At 41.8% G+C, this 26,409-nt stretch overlaps 2 protein-coding genes across 2 annotated transcripts in view; one reads left to right on the top strand and one right to left on the bottom strand.

The window, feature by feature from the left end:
• crata (carnitine O-acetyltransferase a) overlaps positions 1-5,378 on the bottom strand; it is a 28,761-nt gene extending 23,383 nt beyond the window's left edge. Inside the window, exon 1 of the mRNA XM_046290444.1 lies at positions 5,129-5,378. Within this exon, the coding sequence (XP_046146400.1) occupies positions 5,129-5,155 (27 nt within the window). The 5' untranslated portion in view covers positions 5,156-5,378. The remainder of the gene's footprint in view (positions 1-5,128) is intronic.
• A 3,333-nt stretch (positions 5,379-8,711) lies between these two features.
• On the top strand, positions 8,712-25,251 carry ptpa (protein phosphatase 2 phosphatase activator). The gene is made up of 10 exons (XM_046290443.1): positions 8,712-8,859; positions 11,263-11,372; positions 11,774-11,860; positions 14,562-14,687; positions 14,829-14,946; positions 15,185-15,284; positions 15,388-15,512; positions 15,712-15,812; positions 19,971-20,078; positions 24,373-25,251. Exons 1-10 carry the CDS (start codon positions 8,778-8,780, stop codon positions 24,445-24,447), a joined length of 1,032 nt encoding a protein of 343 aa, XP_046146399.1. The 5' UTR covers positions 8,712-8,777; the 3' UTR covers positions 24,448-25,251.
• Positions 25,252-26,409: the final 1,158 nt, after the last annotated feature.

Here is a 26,409-nt window from a genome sequence, read left to right as displayed (position 1 = left end):
CATCTTGACCAGTTGCATCACCGCCTGGTATGGCAACTGCTCGGCATCCAACCGTAAGGCGCTACAGAGGGTTGTGTGTACTAGAGTTCGACCGATTATGATTTTTCAACGCAGATACCAATACCGATTATTGGAGGACCCCAAAAGGCCGATACCGATTCAAATCGGCAATTTTTTAAAATGTATTTATAATAATGACAATCACAACAATACTGAAGGAACACTTATTTCAACTTAATATAATACATCAATAAAATCAATTTATCCTTTTATCCTCAAATAATGAAAAATCTTCAATTTGGTTTAAATAATGCAAAAACAAAGTGTTGGAGAAGTGTAACAGTTTTCTTGAATAGAAGGAAAGGCGGACCAAAACGCAGTGTGGTTATTATTCATGGTTCTTTAATAAAGAAACTATACATGAATAGACTGCCAAAACAAGAAATGTGAAACAACAAAACAGCCCTATCTGGTGCAAACACAGAGACAGGAACAATCACCCACAAAACCCAACACCAAACAGGCTACCTAAATATGGTTCCCAATCAGAGACAATGACTAACACCTGCCTCTGATTGAGAACCATATCAGGCCAAACATAGAAATAGACAAACTAGACATGTAACATAGAATGCCCACTCAGATCACACCCTGACCAAACAAAACATAGAAACATACAAAGCAAACTATGGTCAGGGTGTGACAAGAAGTAAAAGTTCAATATGTGCCATGTAAGAAAGCTAACGTTTAAGTTCCTTGCTCAGAAAATGAGAACATATGAAAGCTGGTGGTTCCTTTTAACATGAGTCTACAATATTCCCAGGTAAGACGTTTTAAGTTGTAATTATTATAGGACTATTTCTCTCTATACCATTTGTATTTCATATACCTTTGATTATTGGATGCTCTTATAGGCACTTTAGTATTGCCAGTGTAACAGTATAGCTTCCTTCCCTCTCCTCGCCCTTAACTGGGCTCAAAAGAGGAACACATTGACAACAGCCACCCTCGAAGCAGCGTTACCCATGCAGAGCAAGGGGAACAACCACTCCAAGTCTCAGAGCGAGTGACGTTTGAAACGCTATTAGCGGGCACCCCGCTAACTAGCTAGTAATTTCACATCAGTTACACCAGCCTAATCTCGGGAGTTAATAGGCTTGAAGTCATAAACAGCGTAATGCTTGAAGCATTGCGAAGAGCTGCTGGCAAAGTGCACGAAAGTGCTGTTTGAATGAATACTTACGAGCCTGCTGGTGCCCACCATCGCTCAGTGAGACTGCTCTATCAAATCATAGACTTAATTATAACATAATAACACAGGAATACGAGCCTTAGGTCATTAATATGGTCGAATCTGGAAACTATCATCTCGAAAACAAGACGTTTATTCTTTCAGTGAAATACAGAACCGTTCCGTATTTTATCGAACGGGTGGCATCCATAAGTCTAAATATTCCTGTTACATTACACAACCTTCAATGTTATGTCATAATTACGTAAAATTCTGGCAAATTAGACGGCCCAAACGGTTGCATATACCCTGACTCTGTGTGCAATGAACGCAAGAGAAGTGACACAATTTCACCTGGTTAATATTGCCTGCTAACCTGGATTTCTTTTAGCTAAATAAGCATCGATTATATGCAATGCAGAACACGCTAGATAAACTAGCAATATCATCAACCATGTGTAGTTAACTAGTGATTATGATTGATTGTTTTTTTACAAGATAAGTTTAATGCTAGCTAGCAACTTACCTTGGCTTACTGCATTCGTGTAACAGGCAGGCTCCTCGTGAGGCAAGTGGTTAGAGCGTGACAAAGTAAATATCTGTCGTTCTGCCGCTGAACAAGGCAGTTAACCCACCGTTCCTAGGCCGTATTTGAAAATAAGAATGTGTTCTTAACTGAATTGCCTAGTTAAATAAAAAAAATAAAAAACGGCCAAATCGGTTTCCAAAAATACTGATTTCCGATTGTTATGAAAACGTGATATCGGCCCTAATTAATCAGCCATTCCGATTAATCGGTCGACCTCCAGTGTGTACGGCCCAGTACATCACTGGGGCCAAGCTTCCTGCCATCCAGGACCTATATATAGTAGGTGGTGTCAGAGGAAGGCTCCAAAAATGGTCAAAGACTTCAGCCACCCAAATCATAGACTGTTCTCTCTGCTACCACACGGCAAGCAGTACTGGAACACCAAGTCTAGGTCAAAAAGGCTCCTTAACAGCTTCTACCGCCAAGCCATAAGACTGCTGAACAATTAATCAAATGGCCACCCGGACTATTTACATAGACCCCCCTTCCTTCCACTTGTTTTGTACACTGCTGCTACTCGCTGTTTATTATCTTTGCAGTCACTTTACCCCGACCTACATGTACAAATTACCTCAACTCACTTGTACCCCCGTACATTGACTGGGTACCGGTACCCCCTGTATATAGCCTCATTGTTATTTTATTGTTACTTTAGTTTATTTAGTAAATATTTTCTTAACTCTATTTCTTGAACTGCATTGTTGGTTAAGGGCTTGTAAGTAAGCATTTCACAGTAAGGTCTACACCAGTTGTATTCAGCGCATGTGTCAAATAAAATTTGATTTGAAATGACAGTGAAAAGGAGAGTAGCATTTCCCGAAACTTGGTTCCCTGGACACCAAGGGGTGCATGTTTTGTTTGTCATAGCACTACACAGTTGATTTAAATAATAATCAAGCTTTGATTATTTGAATCAGCTATCCAGTGCTAGGGCAAAAAACAAAACGTGCACCCCTTGGGGTCCCAGGACCGAGTTTGGGAAATACTGCTGTACATAATAAACATATTCCAAAATATGCATCCTGTTTGCAACAAGACACTAAAGGAATACTGCAATAAATGTGGCAAAGCAACAACTTTTTGTCCTGAATAGTGTTATGTTTGTGGAAAATCCAATACAACACATTACTCCATATTTTCAGGCAGAGTGGTGGCTGCATCGTGTTACGGGTATACTTGTAATCGTTAAGGACTGGGGAGTTTTTCAACATGAAAATAAATGTAATGGCGCTAAGCACAGGCAAAATCCTAGATAAAAACCTAGTTCAGTCTGCTTTCCATCAGATATTGGGAGATGAATTCACATTTCATCAGGACAATAACCTACAACACAAGGCCAAATCTACACTGGAGTTGCTTACCAAGAGTACAGTGAATGTTCATGAGTGGCCGACTTACAGTTTGGACTTAAGCTTTGGAAATGCAGTATAAGGCGTGGCGCTCCAGAGAAGGTGAGGTAGGAGTAAGCACCAGACAGGAGTGCCTTGAGTGGGGGAGAGGTCACCAGGTCAGTGGGAGCCTGACTGGAGCTCCAGAGAGGTCCAAGGAGGGAGAGATAGGAGTAAGGCCCAGACAGGGGTACCTCAAGTGGCAGAGACATCACCAGTGGATGCCTGGAGGTCAGGTAGGCCCCAGGGAGAACGTGTGTGAGTGGGCCAGCCTTCCCTGATCCTTTCGCTGGTGCAAAGAGCTGGCTGGACTGAGTGGCAGCCCCTGGAGGCTGTAGGTCAGTCCCCTGTCTCAAATGTCCCTGGTGGCAGAGAGCTGGCTGGACTGAGTGGTGGCCCCTGGAGGCTGCAGGTCGGTCCCCTCTCCCTGGGTCGGCCTCAGCCCTCCTTGGCCCTCTCCCAAATGTCCCAGGAGCAGGGGGCTGGCTGGATGGAGTGGTGCCTTCTGGAACCCCAGCTATCCCTGGCCCTCCAGAGCTCGATCACTCAATAAATGGCTGATAAAGGGTGGGAGTAACCATGACCCTCTTTAGATAGGGGTGGCAGGGTAGCCTAGTGGTTAGAGTGTTGGACTAGTAACCGGAAGGTTACAAATTCAAACCCCCGAGCTGACAAGGTACAAATCTGTCGTTCTGCCCATGAACAGGCAGCTAACCCACTGTTCCTAGGCCATCATTGAAAATAAGAATTTGTTCTTGACTGCCTAGTTAAATAAAGATAAAACTTTTTTTTTTTTTTTTTAAAGATAGCCAAATGGTAACACTGCAAAAGCTGGAGTGTAATTGTTCCATTCATTCAAGTCATAAACATAGATAAAAAATAAATAAATAAGCCAAAAAGCCCAAAAGTAATTGCCGTGGATTGGCGGGAATAAGTCCCTCAAACAATTGCAGTTGGTTGTATCCATGAACGTCATATGGGGTGGACGCTATTGAAGTTATGGACGTATTTATGTAAGTTCAATTTAAATTAATTGAAAATAGCTAAATTAAAAAAAAATACAAAAGCATTTGGCTTACATTGTTTTGACGAGGTCCCTGAACCAATAACAGTTGGTTGAATTCATGCAAGTGATATGGGGTGGAAGCTATTGAAGTTTAAAAAAACATTTTTTTTAAATGTATTCATTGAAAAACAGCCAACGTTTTTAAAAATAAATAAAGTAATTGCGAGGTCTCTGAACTAATCACGGCTGTTTGTATTCATGTAAGTCCTATAAAAGGTGGAATAATTTCTCTGTAAAGAGAATTTAAAAAAAAAAAATTTTAAAAAACAATTGCTAAACAATTTGCAGTGGATTCGAGGGAAGTCTGAATACTGTCAAATTGATTTGAGAGCGATATTTTACGTGGTTGTGAAGCTATAGAGATGTTTTATTACCACGCAAAAGTAGGCGTTGCAGTGTTAAGACGGTCCGCCTTAACCGTCAGCGGAGGAGGGCAACGGTTTAGTTACATTTTGACTCCAAAAACAACCGAAACCGAAGGGGTGTTACTTGTTCGCTATAGTCAGCTGATTAAGAATGTCATTTATACCATTCTTGCACATTTTGTTTAATTGGTATTAAACGAGGAAAGTCTGAATATGTAATATAATTTTAACTGCAGCAACGATATCAATAAGGCAAATCTCCAGCTTGACTTTGCCCCGACTAGTTAACGTGTTACACATTTGCTTGACACACACAGCGAGGCTGTAATTGCGTAACATTAGCTAGCTAGCTACAGTTATTTGACTCAATGCCCATTGTTTTCGATATATAACTAGAACACACCCTACGAACACTTGTTTTTCCTTGCTAAACCGTTTTGCGGGCTACAAGGGAGCTATTTTAGCTAACGTTGTTGATTGTGTACTCACCATCGTCCTGGCTAAAATGCTCAACATTCTGGATGATTCGGAAAGATCCGCCCACAAATGCCCGGTGCTCAAAGTACAGGAATGAATCGGTTTCTCATTCCCAGCTGAACTCCAATGAACGGACCCACAAAGCGTATTCAAGGGCGAATAGTTACTTCAGGACCACCCTTCAAAACAACAACGCCAAAGATAGTACCAGCTAGCGCAGTTACAGCTTCACTACGTTGACACCTTTTGGTAACATGATCTCCTCGACCGGTCCCAGTTCCATTCACCAGGGGCGATAGCAAGTTTTTTTTACATTTTCATTTTACTCTTTTCATTTTGTGAAAGCAAGGAAGAGCTGCCCTCCCTCACTGGCATTGGCAGGGTGTTTAGCTAAACTTTTGTGAAATAATCAGATGTATAATTATAAACTAATGTCGTTCTTTAGCTCTTAAAGGGTTTACTTTACTATTCAAAGCAAAGCATGTACATATAGTCAATGTTGAATTTAGTAAAATAATTGGTGTAATTACTTTGATAGACTACAAAAATATCGAAACTAAATTTGTTTCCTGTGAACTTTAAGACAGAAATAGGACAAAGAACATGAAAATAAAAAGCAGGGTAATGTGGACAACACTGTTAGGAACGCAAAGCTACTCTGAATCGTTCATGCTGTGGGTTTCAGATAAATAGATGCACGATTTACTTTTGTAAAATGTTCAATGTAAATGAAGTTATATTTTAGTTGAATGATGATGTCAGCCAGTCTCCTAACCTGTTACTTTAATTCTCATAGCCTATACACTGAGTATATAAAACATTTAGAAGCGCCTTCCTAATATTGAGTTACACCCCCATTTGCCCTCAAAACAGTCTGGGAATGGTCTCTACAAGGTGTCTAAAGCGTTCCACATGGATGCTGGCCCATGTTGACTCCAATGCTTTCCACAGTTGTGTCAAATTGGCTGGATGTCCTTTGGGTGGTGGACCATTGACTGCGGACATGGAGAACTGTTGAGCGTAAAAAATCCAGCAGCGTTGTAGTTCTTGACACACAAACCGGGTGCCAGGCACCTACTACCTACCCGGTTCGTGTGCCCATTCACCATCTGAATGGCACACAATCATGTCTCAAAGCTTAAACATCCTCATTTATCCCGTCTTCTCCCCATCATCTACAATGATTGAAGTGGATTTAAAAGGTGACATCAATAAGAGATCATAGCTTTCACTTGGATTCACCTGGTCAGTCTATAGCTAGGTTTCCATCCAATTGGCGAAATATTTTCATGCGAAATTTTACGCTCATCTGGATAAAGAAAATATGCGCGTTTTCCAACCAGTGGTGTTTCCACCAAACGGACTTGTTGCAGATAAAAAACAATCCGTGCGTGATGACCTAGTACACACAATACTTACTTTTTTCGCTCAAATTCAATGTGTTTCCGTAGCATTTTAAATTATTGTTTTTGCGTTAAATAGCAAATGCGCCTACTCAGGTTTTGCGCTCTAGCCAACGGCTTGTAGATACAGTGCGGGTAGTCTAGAGTACATAATGAGATTATTATGGGTAAATGTGACAATATTTTTTATTTGTCAAACCGCAGTCAAGCATCGATCATCATGTCATGAAAGAAGCATCAAGATCACCGTGCACTTTCACCACCCTGTGAAGTTCATAATACCTTATTATTTAATATGTTAATAAACTGTTTCCCAAGTCGTAGTGGGAGGACCACGCACAATGTCACGGCGTGACTCCAAGTTTACTTCGATATGATGGTTGTTTTATCAGTATTTGTGCATAAAGGCATTTCCACCATCATTTCTCGCGTAATACATTTTACCAACACAAAAAAAAACTAATCTGTCGGCATTTATACACTTGTACCGAAACGTGTTGTTTTCTTCAAAGCTGTAGTGATTTGTTTTATTATGATGTGATCCCGAGTGGCGCAGATCAGACGTTGTGTAGATCAAATCAAAACACTAAGTGACAACACTGCCCCCATGCTGCGGAAGGAATTATACCGCGTGTCTCAATTATCAGGTAGTAAAAAAATATATCGAATCCCAGCGCGTACTGCAAGGAGCCGCCTCTTTTGTGACGAAAAACGACATTACAACACTCCGAATCTTGCGTCTGCATTAAATATGCGTTAAAAACAACTGCGACCTCGGAAATCTCTGACTTCCGAGTTCAGTTCGTTCAAGTCAATTAGGAACTCGGTGAAAACGAGCTCCGACTGGGAAAAATAGTTTTGAATGGTCATCCAACTCTGAATTCCATGTCGGAAACTGGCGTCATTCTAGAGCTCTGACTTGAAGATCACTGATGTCATGCTTTTACCTCCTTTTTTTCCCGGAGTTGCAAGTTGTCTTGTAAGCACCAAGAGTTTGTAGAAACTTACGCTACCATTTGTAAATAAATAAATCAAATGTTAACCTTTATTTAACTTTGCAAGTCAGTTAAGAACAAATTGTTATTTACAATGACGGCCTAACCCGGACGAGGCTGGGCCAATTGCTCGCCGCCCTATGGGACTCCCAATCACGGCCGGTTGTGATACAGCCTGGATTCGAACTAGGTTCTGTAGTGACACCTCTAGCACTGAGATGCAGTGCCTTAGACCGCTGCACCACTCTGGAGCCCAATAAAGGCCTCTAGTGGCTGAAAAAAATGTAGCATGTGCAGCAGGGCCGCTGAGGGCTTCCACCATGCTTCTGCCATTTTAAAGTAGTCAACTGGGTGGGGATTCCTATGGGTTGGTTGCAGCCTCAACGGCGCTGCCCATGCTGTCACAGATGCTATAATGGCACAGATATAAAGACGAGTGCTGCTACTCTGTTTATTTTCTATCCTGATTGCCTAGACACTTTTACCCCTCCCACATGCAGATGTAATGTTAACTACCCCGTACCCCTTCACATTCACTCTGTACTGGTACTCCTATATAGCCTCATTATTATTTTCTTGCATTCATATTTCCTTTTTTTGGGCAAATATTTTCTTTGTTTTTAACTCCGCATTGTTGGGAAAGTGCTCATAAGTAAGTCGTTCACTGTAAAGACTACACCTGTTATATTCGATACATGTGACAAATAGAGGACTCAAATCCGATTCTATCTACATCTATGGTGCCTACGCACTAGTCTCTGCAGTGCCCCGCAACAACGCACGAGGGCGCGCTGCAAAAGCCGCTCGAGACTAGAGTGAAAGTTGAAAGGTGACTAATGTTGTCAAAACTTCAACCAAAGATTTGTATAACTACCCCAAGATAGACAACAACGTGTCGTTTCCAATGGGAGCAAATTAATCATAGTGGGGAGAACAAGTAAGGAGGTGGGCAGAACCAAGCACGAGCTAGCGAGATCCTATTTGCGCGTTCTGGCAGGTATTTACATATATCCGTTATGGAACGCCTCTACTATCTGAAGTGCGCGTGCGCATTAATTTCCCCTTTTTAAAAAAACTTTGTCAAAGGGTAAAGTCTACAAAACTTAGTCTGCGTCGATTTTTGGAAACAGAAAACCGTATTGAGATTAAATGTTTCATCGATGAGAAAATTTGCAGAATGTCAGCCAAAATCAATCTCGCGCCATATTCTCCATTGGCTTCCTGTCATCGCCATATTTGGTAGTGAGTGGAAACGCCAACCGGATGCTTCACATTTATACATCCGGTGAGATATCTGGCTTTACCGCAATTCTTGTAAACATGGCGGAGACTGAACACCATTCAGGTAGCTGATTTCATCGTTTAATGCTGAATTTTCTGGAATATTAAAATGAATGCAATGGTTTCTCATAAGAAAGAAGTAGAAGGAGATTCCCCATGTGGAACAATGCTGCTTGTAACTTTTCGTGAGCCAATGAATGGGTCCTGGTTAGCAATGTAGCTAGCTAGACTATTTGTTCGTGGTTAAGTAGCTATCTAATTCGAGGCGCTAGCTAGTAGTGAGCAAATTACAGAACCTTGTTTATTGCATGATGTAGATGATAGCTAGCTAAATTAATGTTGTACAATCAGCATGAGTTAATAAAAGGCTAATGACTATGTTACACTAGCAATGCAATTTGCTAACCTAGCTAGAAGCTATTGTTAGAATGTGCTAATGCACTGCCATTTGGGCATAAAGTCAATGGACGGAAAAAGGCTATTGTCCCCGCCTCGATGTCAGGCTGTGTCATAGTTTATACAGTGCACACTGCCATTAGTTAGACTATATCAATGTGTTCATGTGCTGCTCAGTAATGACTGTTTTCATAATTTATAAAACGGGTGGGTCTAATGCTGATTGGTTAAAACCGCATTCCAGCCGATGTCTATTCCACAAATTACCACCGGAGACAGTGGACTGCACAGTGAAATGGAACAGATTAAATAGACATTAACGTCAGATTTAGCAGGTGGTCATTCGTGGAATAGTCTGCATTCAAGATTAGAACCACCGGTTGTATAATTGAGTGGCTTCGCGGGCATTATCAGTCTTTGGAGGATATATTGTCATGGGTGTTGTTTGGCCCGACGCATCTAGGGTTGCTACCCAAGCCGGCTGGTCTATCAGTTCGGTTGCTAGAGACGCGACCTAGTCTCTATGGATTCGACGTTCTAAATGTTCTGTTGTCATACTGGTTGGCATCGTTCTTATCCCTTGCTTGATAGCTAGCCAACTACGGCTAAATTACAGTCACGTCAAAAAAAATGCACCCAGAATAACAACAAAGTATTTGCATTTGTTGAAGCTGTTTTCTGGTGACACTTATTTGGATACATCATAACAATGAGCTAATGAGGCGCGATTTCACCTGGCATAGCAAATGTGCTCACTCGTCAGGACACTGTTGTTCAGAGGAGCTAGTCAACAACACAGCTAATACAATTAGAGCACCCGACTGACGCAGCGCTCTAAGGCACCGCAGTGCTAGAGCCGTTGACCCTGGTACAGACCCTGGTTCGATTCTAGGCTATATCACAACCGGCCGTGATTGGGAGTCCCATCCCATAGGGCGGCGCACAGTCGTTAGGGGTTGGCTGGGGTAGGCCATCACTATAAATAATTAGTTCTTAACTGACTTGCCTAGTTAAATAAATCACTCAAACTGAAGCTGGAAAGTCTGCAAAATATATGCACTTAATTTCGTTGTACCTTTTTTCAATTTACATTTCTTTGTATATATCCATAGAAATTATGCCAGGTGATTCAGGATTTCCACTCGCTGAGACACTGCCTGTCTGTCTTGTCCCAACTCCCGACACATTCATTACAATGGGACTGCTGGAGATCTAATTTGAATGTTGAAACAATGTTGCAAATGTCAGAGACAGACAGCAAGGTTCATACAAATCTCTGCTGTTGAAAACCTAATGATAGTCTAAAAGAAATGTGAGATAATGTCTAGATGCTTTTTATAGTGGAGATCAAGTTTATAAATTGCCTGGCTTGGCTGATGATCCAGCGGATTGCACAGTCAGATGGAACAGAGTAAATAGGAATTTTAACAGTGTATATTTAGCTGGTGGTAATTTGTGGAATAGACACCGGCTGGAATGGGGTTTAAACCAATCAGGATTAGACCCACCTGATGTATATTGCATGATATAGATGATTGCTAGCTACTTTCATTTTGTACAATCAGCATGAAACAATTAATGGCAAATGACTGTTACACTAACTACGTAACTTTTAATAGTTAGCTAGCTATTGATATAATGTGCTAATAGCCATTTGGGCATGAAGTCAATGGATGGAAAAAGGCAATATTGTCCCCGCCTTTCCCTTTCGGTGTCAGTCTGTGTCATATATGATGCCATAGCTTTATACAGGGCACACTGACATTAGTTAGACTATATCAATGTTTTCATGTGCTGCTCAGTGATGATGAAAACAAATCTGTATGGATGGCGTGCCAATGCTTGATGAGTATCCCATATATAGGCTGCATGGTGCAGGTCACTGTAGGCCTTAAGTCTTTGAATTCATTTTTTGGGTGTATTTGGTTGCAACTGGAAAACAGTTTGAAGGAAGTTGACGGTAATTTCGCAAGCCATTGCTAATTAGTCCAATGACTGGAACAGCTAGCATGCAACTCAAGCTATTGGGACAGCTGACATGCCATGACTCGTTTCCCCTTCTACTCTTCAGGCTCCTCCCCCGAAGATGACACACTACCGATCCCTGTCTGTCAGAACTTCATGGTGCCCAAAAAGGAGATCAGCATGTTTCCTGATATGGGGAAGTGGAAACGTTCCCAGGTACACCACACCTATGATAGGTTCATTTCTAAACCTATCTATAGCCCAGAGGGTTTAGACACCCACTACATGGAAATTGAAAAACTCCAGGGGCCTGTTCATTTGGCACCAAATGGAAGTAAATTGACTTAAATGGGGAGGGACTACTGGGACGAACTCTTTAGTTTTCCATTGTAAAAGCTTTTTAAAAGTATTCTGTTGCGTAGTCTAATGAACACAACCTAGGTACTCGGCATGCCTCAACCCAGATAGTCATGTTCAAGTAGATGAGTCTTTATTATCCCAACCGAATATACAAAGGGTATATGAAACCTGTTATGACAGCATTGGAGAACTACAAGAGTCAGGTCCTCCATTCAGAGTACTAACCATATCTCTCTACCCTTCCCTCTTCTTCAAAGGCGTATGCTGATTACATGGGATTCATTCTGACGCTGAACGAGGGAGTGAAGGGGAAGAAACGTACATGTGAATACAAAGTGTCTGAGGTATGTAGCACCCTTTCTAACACTAGTAACTCATGATGTAGTGACATATCTTCAGATGGAAACAAGGTTTATTACACATCGTTCATTTAAAGCCCCCATGCAGTCTGTTTAAATCATCACTGTGTCTAAATCATGGTGTTTATTAAGTGAAAATAACTGTTCTATAAACTATTTTTTTGTATATACAGTGCCTTTGGAAAGTATTCAGACCCCTTGACTTTCTACATTTTGTTACATTAGCCTTATTCTACAATTGAAGGAAGTTTTTTTTCTCTTCGTCAATTTACACACTACCTCATTTTTATTTATTTTTATTTCACCTTTATTTAACCAGGTAGACAAGTTGAGAACAAGTTCTCATTTACAATTGCGACCTGGCCAAGATAAAGCAAAGCAGTTCGACACATACAACAACACAGAGTTACACATAGAGTAAAACAAACATACAGTCAATAATACAGTAGAAAAATAAGTCTATACACGATGTGATCAAATGAGGTGAGATAAGGGAGGTAAAGGCAAAAAAAAGGCCATGGTGGCAAAGTAAATACAATATAGCAAGTAAAACACTGGAATGGTAGATTTGCAGTGGAAGAATGTGCGAAGTAGAAATAGAAATAATGGGGTGCAAAGGAGCAAAATAAATAATTACAGTAGGGGAAGGGGTAGTTGTTTGGGCTAAATTATAGGTGGGCGATGTACAGGTGCAGTGATCTGTGAGCTGCTCTAACAGCTGGTGTTTAAAGCTAGTGAGGGAGATAAATGTTTCCAATTTTCATAATGCCAAAGCAAAAACAAGGGACATTTTTTGGGCGGATAATTTATAGAAGGAAAAAAAATCTGAAATCACATTTAGATAAGTATTCAGATCCTGTACTCAGTACCTTGATGAAGCACCTTTGGCAGTGATTTCAGCCTTGATTTTTCTTGGGTATGACGCTACAAGCTTGGCACACCTGTATTTGGGGAGTTTGTCCCATTTTTCTCTGCAGATCCTCTCAAGCTCTGTCAGGTTGGATGGGGAGTGTTGCTGCACAGCTATTTTCAAGTTTCTCCAGAGATGTTTGATCATGTTTAAGTCTGGGCTCTGGCTGGGCCTCTCAAGCACATTCAGAGGCTTGTCCCGAAGACAGCCAAGACAATGCAGGACTGTGTGCTTAGGGTCATTGTCCTGTTGGAAGGTGAACTGTCACCCTTGTCTGAGGTCCTGAGTGCTCTGGAGCAGGTTTTCATCAAGGATCTCTGTACTTCGCTCCTTTAATGGCTGTTATATTTTAAATATTTTGTTTCCCTTTTAGCCTCCTTTAGCCATTAAAATGCTCAATCTGATCGTGTGGGCGTGTTGATACAAATTTAAATATATTTACATACACGGCCCAGATTGGCAGATGGGATCGTCTAGACACTAAGGGAAGGGAAAGGGGGATACCTAGTCAGTTGCAAAACTGAACGCATTCAACCGAAATGTGACTTCCGTATTTAACCCAAAACCTCTGAATCAGAGAGGTGCGAGGGGCTGCCTTAATCGACGTCCATGTCATGTGTGCCCAGGGAGCAGTTGTTGTTGGAGGTTAACTGCCTTGCTCAAGGGCAGAACGGCACATTTTTACGACCTTGTCAGCTCAGGGATTCATTCAGCGACCTTTTGGTTTAATGGCACAACGCTCTTAACCGCTAGGCTACCTGCTACCCCGTTCTCTAGAGCTTACCCCTACAAAGTAGGAAGATGCATATGAAAATAAAATATGACTGCTCGTTGGTCAGACTGTTCAGATCAGATTGAGATGTTATGCTGTCGGTCAAAAACTCCACCCCACCTGAACAGGCTGTAATTCCACCCCACCTGAACAGGCTGTAATTCCACCCCACCTGAACAGGCTGTAATTCCACCCCACCTGAACAGGCTGTAATTCCACCCCACCTGAACAGGCTGTAATTCCACCCCACCTGAACAGGCTGTAATTCCACCCCACCTGAACAGGCTGTAATTCCATCCCACCTGAACAGGCTGTAATTCCATCCCACCTGAACAGGCTGTAATTCCATGTGTAAAAAATACATGTAAATCCATTGATATTGTATTCTTGCCTTTCTTAGCATCACATACAAGGACTACTACTGTCCCTCCTTTTCATGAATTATGGAGTAGTTTGGGAGGTGAAGTGGGAGGGCCATCTACAGCCATAGCGAAGGTGACTTGTCAGTCAGTGTGAAAGATGGGCAAATCCCCCCTCCATAATGGGTCTCAGGAGGCAACTTTTCTTTCCATCATCAGGAAGAGCGAGAGGGACACAGGGAGAATGGGGTCATATCAAGCCACAATGCCTTGTGCTGTTGTTGGTACACAAACAAGAAGTATTCACCCCTTTGTGTTCTTTTCACATGTATTTCCCTTAGAGCCTTGAAGTAACAATTGATGGCAAATGTATGAATTAATTTGAAATAAAAACATATCTTGATGATATTGAAGTATACCACCTACCCGAGTCAATACATGGTGGAAACACCTTAGGCAACAATTACAATTACCGTTTGAAGTCTTTTTGTATAGGTCTTCACTAACTTTGCATGTCACCTGAATAATAATGAACTATCCTTCTTGGCAAAATTGCTGAAGTGCTAATAAGAATGTATCCAAATAACAGTTAAATATGTTAGTGGGGTTTTTGTGAATGTTTCAGTGTGTCTGTTCTCATTTCAGACCATAGAGAAGCTTCTGGTTCTGTTGGGGACTCTGGACCGCTGGATAGATGAGACCCCTCCTGAAGACCAGCCCTCTCGCTTCGGCAACAAGGCCTACAGGACTTGGTACGCCAAGCTCGACCAGGTAACACTCACACACACAAAAGGTTTATACTATTCACAAGTGTTTTAATAAAATTGTTTGCGTGTGAAAGGTTTTGTTGTGATATGCAGTCGGCTCTGAGTTTCTGCTAAATGACACAAATGTAAAAAATGGTGTGTGTAGGAAGCAGAGGGGCTGGTTGCAGCAGTCATCCCAGAAGACAAGGCAGCTGCGGCTCCAGAGATAGCTGTGTATTTGAAGGAGGCGGTGGGCAACTCCACCAGGATAGACTATGGAACAGGTAACACCCAGACAGACACGTCCCTAACGTGTGTCCCTGTTTCACATGCCCACTAGAGGGCACTGTTGAATCACAAATCCCGTTCTTTCCCTCTTCAGAACACTGTCCTTTACGAATATATTCTGCCTTTGACTTTGGTATTGCCCACGACAACTCTATTAGTAACAATAGGACATACTTCTATATATCACATCTGCGTGTGTGACTGTCCATGAATGACACAGGTTGTTGTTGTCAGGTCACGAGGCTGCCTTTGCCATCTTCCTCTGCTGTCTCTGCAAGATCGGAGCTCTCAGGGTAGATGACCAGTTGGCCATCATTTTCAAGGTGTTTGACAGGTGAGACAGGCACTGTTTTATGTGTGCACAATCTGTAAATGATTGTATGTGCCTCGTATGGACTATAAATGAAACTACAACTTTCTTTTTAAAACCCCACCAGGTATCTGGCGGTCATGCGCAAGCTTCAGAAAACCTACAGAATGGAGCCTGCTGGCAGCCAGGGGGTCTGGGGGTTGGATGATTTCCAATTTCTACCTTTCATATGGGGCAGCTCCCAGTTTGTAGGTAAGAGGCCTACTCCACTAGCCCAGGCAAAGCCTACTTCACAGCGGAAGTATTTGAAAATGTGTGTCATGCATATTTGATAGTTATAATGGCTATACTGCAGTGTGCCAAGGGAAAGAGTGACACCCAGTGGTCGGTGTGTCTAATTATTATTATTATTATTATTTTTGTCCTCTGCTTTCTCCTCCCTTTGTCCCAGACCACCCCACGTTGGAGCCCAAGCACTTTGTCGATGAAAAAGTGGTCAACGAGAATCACCACGACTACATGTTCCTGGAGTGCATCAAATTCATTAATGAGGTGAGCGGGACATTTAGGCAGAAGGAAAACCAGAAAATGGGTGTTCGGCAGGGTTCAGTGCCCATGCCACCGCAGATCAGTTCATACACACAATGAATTGTATGTGATGCGGGTTGTGAAGTTATATTTTCTCCCTATTGCATTCTATGGGGATTTGTAATGTGTTAATTTAATCACTGAATTGATTTGAGTTGACTGAATTTTGTTTCACAAAACTGATCATTTTGTGAGACAGAGGAATTGGACTTATGTATTTTTACAAATATTTTTTCAATACATTTTAGTCATTCAGCAGAGCGACTTACAGTTAGTGCATTCATCTTAAGGTAGCTAGGTACGACAACCACATCTCAGTCATAGTGACTAAAGCAGCTATAAGCAAATTCAGTGTTAAGTCATAAGGCCAGTGTTAATGCATGAAAAGTAAGGACTGATTTGTGTAAGCCATTCCACCGACAAGACACACACACACACAGTACCCCATATCCATCTTTAGAAGAGGGTGTGTTGGGTGGTGGCAGAGAGAGGGGAATGTGATTTTGAGACTGTGGCAGAAAAGGAGGGGAAGGGAGGAGGTGTTGCTATGTCCTGTTCCTTCCCCCAAACGGCAAAAAGCTGCTGCAGCTGCGGGGGGCCTCCCTCTTCCTCTCCTGATCTCTCTTTCTCTCTCACTTTTTCTTCTCAATTCAATTCAAAGGGCTTTATTGGCACCGTAAACATATGTTTACATTGTCAAAGCAAGTGAAATAGATAATAAACAATACAAAATTAACAGTAAACATTAAACGCACAACATTTTCAAAGGACTAGAGACATTTCAAATGTCATATTTTGCATATATACAGTGTTGTAACAATATGTAAGTAGTTAAAGTACAAAAGGGAAAATAAATAAACATAAATATGGGTTGTATTTACAATTGTGTTTGTTCTTCACTGGTTGCCCTTTTCTTGTGGCAACAGGTCACAAATCTTGCTGCTGTGATTGCACACTGTGGTATTTCACCCAGTAGATATGGGAGTTTTATCAAAATTGGGTTTGTTTTCTAATTCCTTTTTGGGTCTGTGTAATCTGAGGGAAATATGTGTCGCTAATATGGTCATACATTTGGTAGGAAGTACAGCTCAGTTTCTACCTCATTTTGTGGGCAGTGTGCACATAGCCTGTCTTCTTTTGAGAGCCAGGTCTGTTTTCGGCTGCCTTTCTCAATAGCAAGGCTATGCTCACTGAGTCAGTACATAGTTCAAGCTTTCCTTAAGTTTGGGTCAGTCATAGTGGTCAGGTATTCTGCCACAGTGTACTCTCTGTTTAGGACCAAAGAGCAAACTAGAATGCTGTATCTTAAAAAAATATATATATTTCCAATGTGTCAAGTAATTATCTTTTTGTTTGGTTGGGTCTAATTGTGTTGCTGTCCTGGGGGTGTGTTTGTGAACAGAGCCCCAGGACCAGCTTGCTTAAGGGACTCTTCCCTAGGTTAATCTCTCTGTGGGCGATGGTTTTGTTAAGGAACGTTTGGGAATTGCTTCCTTTTAGGTGGTTGTTGAAGTTAACACAGCTTTTCTGGATTTTGATAATTAGCGGGTATCAGCCTAATTCTGCTCTGCATGTATTATTTGGTGTTTTACTTTGTACACTGAGGATGTTTTTGCAGAATTCTTCATGCAGAGTCTCAATTTAGTGTTTGTCCTGTTTTGTGAAGTCTTGGTTGGTGAGCAGACACCAGACCTCACAACCATAAAGGGCAATGGGTTCTATAACTGATTCAAGTATTTTTAGCCAGTTCCTAATTGGAATGTTGAATTTTGTCCTTTTCATGGCATAGAAGGCCCTTCTTGCCTTGTCTCTCAGATCGTTCACAGCCTTGTGGAAGTTACCTGTGGTGCTGATGTTTAGGCCGAGGTATGTATAGTTTTTTGTGTGGTCTAGGTCAACGGTGTCTAGATGGAATTTGTATTTGTGGTCCTGGAAACTGGAACACCATTATTTGTGTCTTACAGAGATCTTCTGTCAGGGCCCAGGTCTGTCAGGGCCCAGGTCTGTCAGGGCCCAGGTCTGCCAGGGCCCAGGTCTGTCAGAATCTGTGCAGAAGATCTAGGTGCTGCTGGAGGCCCTCCTTGGTTTGGGACAGAAGCACCAGATTATCAGCACAATTTGTTGATATATATATATATATATATATATATTGAAGAGGGTGGGGCTCAAGCTGCATCCCTTCTCATCTCATGGTTCTGTGGAAAGAAATCTGTGTGTTTATTGCCAATTTTTAGCTGCACACTTGTTGTTTGTGAACATTGATTTTATAATGTCGTATGTTTATTTTCTCTTCCCAATACCACTTTCCATCAATTTGTATAACAGACCCTCATGCCAATCATTTGAAATCAAAAAAGCATGAGAAGACTGCCTTTGGTTTGTCGTATGGTAATTTATTAAAAAGCCAATTTGACATTTGCTCAGTACATTGTTTTCACTGAGAAAATGTACGAGTGTGCTGTTAATGATAATTCCGAGGACTTTCCCAAGGTTGCTGTTGACGCATATCTAGTTTTTGGGGTCAAATTTGTCTCCACTTTTGTGGATTGGGGTGATCACTCCAAATATTGGGTAAAATGCCAGAGCTGAGGAGGATGTTTAAGTTTAGCCAATTGGAATTTGTGGTCTGTATATTTGATCATTTCATTGAGGATACCATCAACACCACAAGCCTTTTTGGGTTGGAGGGATGTATTATGTCCTTTTTAATTCATTCAATGTAATTGGATAATGCAGTGGGTTCTGGTAGTCTTTAATAGCTGGGTCTAACATTTATAATTGATCATGTATATGTTTTGTTCTTTGTTATAGCAACAAAAAGATTGGGGAAGTGGTTTATCCGTACATGTCCGTTTTTGATAGATAACTGTGGTTAGATTATATGGGTTCTTCAATTACATTGAGCTGACGTGCTGTTCCTTCTTCCGTAGTATATTTCTGTATTGGTTTAGTGTTTCACCATAGTGAAGAAGTAGGCTTAGGTTTTCTAGGTCTCTGTTTTTGGTTGGATAGGCTTTTTTACTGTGAAGTTTACACTTTCACTATTACACTGAAATGTTTTGTCCAGGAAGTTGTCTCAGTTGGTTGGTAGGTCTTCGTCTATAGCATTTCTTAATATTGTGTCGTTTGACACCTCATGATTGAGTATTGCTCCGTTCAAGTAGACTGTAAACACTCTCGGAGACTCTGGGTACACAGTACTACTGCCAAGGGATGAGCTGTAGGTGTACCTACCATAGGAGTCTCCTCAAAGCTTACAGACCCAGCGTGCGACAGATCTGCATGAGTTTTTGTTGGTGGTTTTGTCTTGGAGGGCATATTTGGGAGGGAATACAGTCACCTCCAGATAAGTGCTTGTCCCCCTGGGGGGGGGTGTATATATGCAGGTTTCTTTTGTGTATGGATGTGTGCCTTTTTAAGCACATTTCTCTCTCCCTCCCCTGTTTGTGTGTGTGTGTTGTATGGTCTCTCAGACAAACTGTTGTTCTGCTTGCATATTTTCTCTCTGACACAAATGTGCATATATATATATCTGGGAGGTTGTGTGTAGTGTACTAAACTCACCAGAGTCATTTCCTTCCCCACATGCTGTTGTGAATCACTACTTCCTTCAGGGTACCCTCACTAGACCCCACCCCCGTCCCTCTCTGGTGGAGGCCCGGGGGAAGCCAGGGGCTAGGGTTGGGTTCCTGCCCCGGACACAAGCCGTCCTCTGGGTTTTGGTGGTTGGGGGGGGGGTGCTGTGGAGGGTGTCCCATACACTACCACTACATTCATTCACTCAGAGCCCCTATTGCTCTCTTTGTCTCTTGTCTGTCTTTCTTTCTTCCCTTGGGGTAAATATAAGGGCACACACACAGAAAGAAAAAAGAAATGCACTCTCCTCACTGGCACCCAAAAAAGTACGAGATGGACAGAGGGACAACTGTTGACCTGCCTGTCATTATGTCTTGTAATGTCTTAGGCATATATATTCCTTACTGGCTGGTTAGCTAATGGATGAATTAAACGTATATTTCACACTCTCCTCCTTTCTCCTTCTCTCTTCCCCCTCCCCCTCTCTCTTTCTATATTCCCCCCCCCCCCCACACACACACACACACACTCACTCCCCTCCCCTAGATGAAAACTGGTCCGTTTGCTGAGCATTCCAATCAGCTGTGGAACATCAGTGCTGTCCCCACCTGGTCCAAAGTCAACCAGGGCCTGATCCGAATGTACAAAGCAGAGGTAAGAGGAGACACACCCCACAGAGTCAGAACAATCTAAATCTACACTTAAAAGTGTATGATGAACCTTGACAGTGGGTCCCCCTAAAATAAAAGGTAAACGATAAAGAAAATGGGTCCCATAACATTAACAGTTAAATTGCACTTGGTTTCTAACATGTTTTGAAGATGTATATCTTTTAGTTAACACAGTATCCTATGACAACCAAGATATAAACAGTGGAGTCATAAGTCAGTTACAAGGTAGTTGTACTTATCCCATTAAGATATTTGAGTCATACTCTCCCAAATCAAGGGGTAAATGTCATTAGTTGAAATCAGACTTTGCTTTTTAAAGGCGAATTTTGTCACCTGGATTTCCCCAGTGGCAGTTTGGGGTATTACAGGCTAGGGATTCAATTTCATGTCAGGGGTCATGAAAGCAGTTTAATCATTAATGTTTACAGAATTTCACTCAAACAGAAGTGTAGTCCTCACAAGTGGAACAGAATAAAGATACTTATAAATAAATCTTATTTATTAATACTCAAGACATAACGCTATCTTGAAGTGTGATTATAAATGTAAATGTGTTCTGAAGAGCGAGTAGGCTAATGATTCTATTGATAAGTTAGAGGCAGGAAAGGGTTAAACAAGAGAGGAACTGAGAGAGCGGAACAGTGTCAGTATGTGTGTGAGAGTATCGCTGGCCCCACCCCCTTCTCCTGCCTGAGCCCACATCCTGTGTTTTCAAGAGTGGGCCTGCTAGTCTTCCCAGAGCTGAGGGGCCAAGCTGTCTGCTAACACCCACCCACCCATCCCCCCCATCCTTCCCAGGCTCGCATTCCACTCTCCCTCCCCCGGCCCCACATAGGGAATCAGCTCTGTCTCTCTCCCTCTTTTCTCTGGTTCTCTCTACCGCTGCCCTGCCTCGAGCCTGCTGCTTGCTTCCCCCCTCAGCCCTTTCGCAATTTCTCAACTTCTGCTAGGGCACAACAACAAAATATGCAACTCTCAGACAAGACGTTCTGTTCAAATGTTTATCCTGACCCTGGTGGACTTTTTTTGGGGTGTTAATTTACAGACGTTATAAAGTCAATTGACAAAGACTGAACAAATGTGGATTGAAGAAGTACTTTTTTAGAGACCTCTGATACTTGATACCAGTGTAGCATGTCAAGGTGGATGTCAAGGTTGTTGTATGAACCATAAATCAACTAAAATAGTTATTATTGGGAATTGTTATGCTATTACCATGTAATGTGTTTGAGTATTGAAGTAGATAGGTAGTGCTGAGTGATTAGGTTGATTTAGTACAAAAAAATAACAGTACATTTTTTATTATTTTTACTGCTTATCACTTAACCATTATTTATTCACATTACTTAATCAAATATTTCAGTTGTATATATTACATTTGTTTGATGGCTTTTATTTCATTCCAACTCAGGGTGGCAGGGTAGCCTAGTGGTTAGAGCGTTGGACTAGTAACTTAAAGGTTGCAAGTTCAAATCCCCAAGATGACAAGGTACAAATCTGTCATTCTGCCCCTGAACAGGAAGCTAACCCACTGTGTTCTGAAAAGTGTGTAGGCTAACTGAATTGCCTAGTTAAATAAAGGTAAGATAAAATACAAATATAATCTCTATTAAATTTGTTTTTTTTAACCTTTATTTAACTAGACCTATACTGTCTGACAAAATCACTGTTTTAGTAGTTCTTCAAAGTAAATAAGGCATACTTTTATGACTTCTGAATACTAACTATCGATTACTTAGATCATGCATTTTCAGGTAAAGATGCATCCGGAAGCAACTGCTTTCTATCCCTCTTGATCCCCTGCTCTGCCCGACGAAACATTGGTATTTATACTCTCCATGGACGTCTCAAAATCAGGGCTATTGTACGAAACAAATTTATCATTGGATCGTCTCTACAGACCGAACAAGTAGGCAAGCAATGGATTATGGTCATTGTAGTTAGTTTAGCACGTGGTTCAGAACGTGGTAATTATGTTTAATATTGGGCTTTTGGAAACTACAACTCCCTACTACATTGCACAGTTCGGTCTTGATTTATTGCTAGAGAAACTGCAGTGATAAAATGAGCATGGAGCTCACAGAAAAAACCAAATGGAATTCTAATTATTGAACCCACTTCAGTCAATTGCTTGTTTAAAGAACAGTTAATCGGTGAGCACTAATACTAGGTAAATACTGTAAAATAAAGTGTTACCCAAGGTTGCGCAATAATAATTTTGACGGCACACATCTAAATCTTTAGCATTTTCTGTGGATTCACATTGTTGATTACATTGAGCCACTGAACTACCGTATATCAGTCATTTCCAATGGACGGAGGCACAAGGAGACATTGAATCATTTCACTCTTGGCGGCTAGAGATGTAGTGTATAAAAAGACAAAAAGTCACAATGTATATGTTCTCAACATTTTAATGGTAAACAAACACTTCGGCACACTGCATTCTTCAGGGCTGCAAATGATCAGCAACGCAACAAACACTTCGGCACACTGCATTCTTCAGGGCTGCAAATGATCAGCGACGCAACAAACACTTCGGCACACTGCATTCTTCAGGGTTGCAAATGATCAGCGACGCAACAAACACTTCGGCACACTGCATTCTTCAAGGCTGCAAATGATCAGCGACGCAACAAACACTTCGGCACACTGCATTCTTCAAGGCTGCAAATGATCAGCGACGCAACAAACACTTCGGCACACTGCATTCTTCAAGGCTGCAAATGATGAGCGACGCAACAAACACTTCGGCACACTGCATTCTTCAGGGCTGCAAATGATCAGCGACGCAACAAACACTTCGGCACACTGCATTCTTCAGGGCTGCAAATGATCAGCGATACAACATTGCGTCAGAGGAGAGAAGCTCTCGCTAGCAAACTTTGACACAATACTTGATAGACTAGTTTTAGACCAGTTTTACAGGCTGTTCCGAAGATACAACCACAGAGATTTTGGCAATGCGGTACTACCAAGTAGTAAGCAGAAGCAATGTTAGTCATCTGTTCGAGGTCAAGGGGTTTCTTTATTTATATATTATTTATTTATTTTAACTAGGGACTAGTGGTCAATTTGGAACTGGGCAACTCAATCACCCCAACAAGTCTATCACCTTTAGGAGTGTGAACTACCTGCCAGGTGAAAGCAGTCTCCATTGAATTGTTTTCAATGGTGATCAGGTGATCACACCATTGTAGAAACAGGCATGGATTTGAAAAATCACTGTACTCAAAAACTCTCATTTAATTTATCAAAGTTTTATATGCCAGCGATCTGAGTGTGAAGTTAGCTGGTTCGCTGCCGCACAACACCACGCCCACTAGCGTTTCTTCTCCACAATGAGCCTGGATTAGTTTTCCTACCTGATGCCTTGTAGAATGAGAACACATTCTGACCCTTCTAATTGGCCCCAGATTCCAATGGGTTGTGCCAGAGCCATCATTGGTTTGATACTCTGATTGGTTAGAGACGATCCAATGCTAAATTTGTTTCGTACAATAGCCCTGATTTTGAGACGTCCATGGAGAGTAGAAATACCAATGTCTCGTCGGGTCTGGAAGTGGCTAGCTAGCCACACGAAAGGCAGATACAACTCTCAATGGTTAGACAAATATAAATGTGACCAAATTGTCACAGCCAGAGGTAACTGAGCCAGGACTGGCAGCTGTGGATGAGATGAAAGATGACCTGATAAGGGTTAATGGTAGCTGTCCTGTGGTAACTCCAGTCTCTGAAGCATTTATGCAAATTATCAGCGATGCAAATTTGCGATAACAATCAGTGATTGGAAGCTCTTGCAAGCAAGCTTTGACACCTTGCTGGATAACAAATCCACCAACTTGCTTTTTTAGAGGCTGTTTGGAAGAAACACCCATGAGTGGAGATTTTTGCTTTATTTCAGGACATAGACCACCTTATGTGAATTGCACGAAGTTGCTTGCTCTAGACAAGTCCATAGCTTTGGCTTTGGTTGGTGTGTATGGATGATGCTAAACAGAGTTTAAACTAGATGGAAGTAAAGCAGTGTCAAGTTGTACCTTTTCTGTTCTGCACCACTGGTCTTCTATTTGCTTTATGTATTTCTCACAGGGTAAACAAATATCTCAAATGTCTCATCTCTGATACCTAATCTTTCTTTCCTGTCCATCTTTCTTTTTGTCCCCCCCCCATTTCTCTTTCTTCCTTATCTTTCTCTCTCTTTGACCATCTTCTTTTTATCTCTCTTCATCCTTGTAAATTCCCTCCCTTCTCTCTTTCTCCTCGTCTACTCCTAGTGCTTGGAGAAGTTCCCTGTTATTCAGCACTTCAAGTTTGGCAGTCTCATCTCCATCCAGCCTGTGAAGCCCTGACGGCCATCCAAAGAAACCATGTGTGTGACGGAGAGACCAAACTCCCAACATCCCTTGAGGATGAACGCCCGATCCTCACCCAAGAAAGATCCCCAAATTCATCCCTAATATTAGCACAGACACCAACCCCAAAATCCATCTTTTTCGAGAACCAATACCCTCCCCAAATTGCCAATGACGGCGCCACGATCATCAGTGACTCAATTCGGTTTTGTGTGTGTGTAAGCGTGTTATGGAAAGCTGTCAGTCATTCTCAATGCAATACTGAGAGTGTGCACCTTTATTAGTGTGTCTATTTATTTCTATAAATGTACGAATGCTGACCAGGGTTCTGTTCATTAGGCACCAAATGGAAGAAAATGGACTGAAAGAGGGGACTAACTGAACCTGTCCAATAAGTAACACATTTTTTGTTTTCTGTTGCGTAATATTTTGGAGCGTTTTCCATTGTGTGCTCTAATGAACACGCCCCTGGTGTAGCAGGGATAGGTTAGCCTTGTTGGATAAACATTGCCGAGACAAGAGCTTGGCTTTACTGTGAGTGGCCTGATGTGTATAGCTCCTACCCCATACTGGACACTTGAGTCCTTGAGACAGAGCTGTTTTTTTTTTACAACGGATTGTGATATAAATGTGTTTCTCTGATTATTTGAGATATTCTAAATTCCTTAGCAGTTCTGATTTTTGTTTTTGAGTGTCCACTGATGTTTGGGCCAACTGTTTTCAGTTTTGTTGCATACTGTGTCTGTCATTATTGCCTGTATGATCATCTAAGTTGTAAGTCATATTATAATAATTTGTTAACTTTGGTGTTCGGTCATTATTTCGTTGAAGCTGGTGGTTGGTTTTGAAAATGTCAACGTGGTTCTCAAAGAACTTATTAAAATGAAATAGGGTTAGAAATTAAACATAACAATGTGAGTATACCCTTTTGACACTATTGTACCAACCTGACCTGTACCGTGCTGGCTTGGTCATCTTTCTTTCACATAGGCCTTTTCCAACACTGTTCCAGCATCCATGGTGGATGTGTAACCATGCCAGAGCAGTACAGCTCCTCACAGCTTGGGTCTGGGTCTGCTCAGTATTGTGAAAAGGGTTATCGGTATACCACTGATGGTACACAATTATCAACCAGACTTTGGTATATTGTGGCTCAGTAGGTCACCAGTAACAACACACCTACTTTACATTTTACAAGTGTAAAGGGATGAAGAATATGTACATAAAGATATATGAATGAGTGATGGTACAGAACGGCATAGGCAAGATGCTGTAGATATATTGAGTACAGTATATACATATGAGATGAGTAATGTAGGGTATGTAAAAATTATATTAAGTGGCATTGTTTAAAGTGATACATTTTTTAACATGTATGGCAGCAGCCACTCAATGTTAGTGGTGGCTGTTTAACAGTCTGATGGCCTTGAGATAGAAGCTGTTTTTCAGTCTCTCGGCCCCTGCTTTGATGCACCTGTACTGACCTCTCCTTCTGGATGATAGGGGGGTGAACAGGCAGTGGCTCAGGTGGTTGTTGTCCTTGATGATCTTTATGGCCTTCCTGTGACATCTGGTGGTGTAGGTGTCCTGGAGGGCAGGTAGTTTGCCCCCGGTGATGCGTTGTGCAGATCTCACTACCCTCTGGAGAGCCTTACGGTTGTGGGCGGAGCAGCTGCCGTACCAGACGGGGATACAGCCCGACAGGATGCTCTCGATTGTGCATCTGTAAAAGTTTGAGTGCTTTTGGTGACAAGCCGAATTTCTTCAGCCTCCTGAGGTTGAAGAGGCGCTACTGCGCCTTCTTCACCACTTTGTCTGTGTGAATGGACCAATTCAGTTAGTTTGTCTGTGATGTGTACGCCGAGGAACTTAATTTTCTACCCTCCACTACTGTCCCGTCGATGTGGATAGGGTGGTGCTCCCTCTGCTGTTTCCTGAAGTCCACGATCATCTCTGTGA

Source organism: Oncorhynchus gorbuscha, linkage group LG11, assembly GCF_021184085.1.
Source record: "Oncorhynchus gorbuscha isolate QuinsamMale2020 ecotype Even-year linkage group LG11, OgorEven_v1.0, whole genome shotgun sequence".
NCBI classification, from domain to species: Eukaryota; Metazoa; Chordata; class Actinopteri; order Salmoniformes; family Salmonidae; genus Oncorhynchus; species Oncorhynchus gorbuscha.
This window is presented reverse-complemented; position numbering and strand designations above follow the sequence as displayed.

Bases quoted from the DNA above. Each gene is read 5' to 3' on its own strand.
- ptpa (XM_046290443.1), top strand. From the start codon at position 8,778: ATGCTTCACATTTATACATCCGGTGAGATATCTGGCTTTACCGCAATT. The intron at 8,860-11,262 runs GTAGCTGATTTC...TCTACTCTTCAG, and splicing joins GGAGACTGAACACCATTCAG to GCTCCTCCCCCGAAGATGAC. The intron at 11,373-11,773 runs GTACACCACACC...TCTTCTTCAAAG, and splicing joins GGAAGTGGAAACGTTCCCAG to GCGTATGCTGATTACATGGG.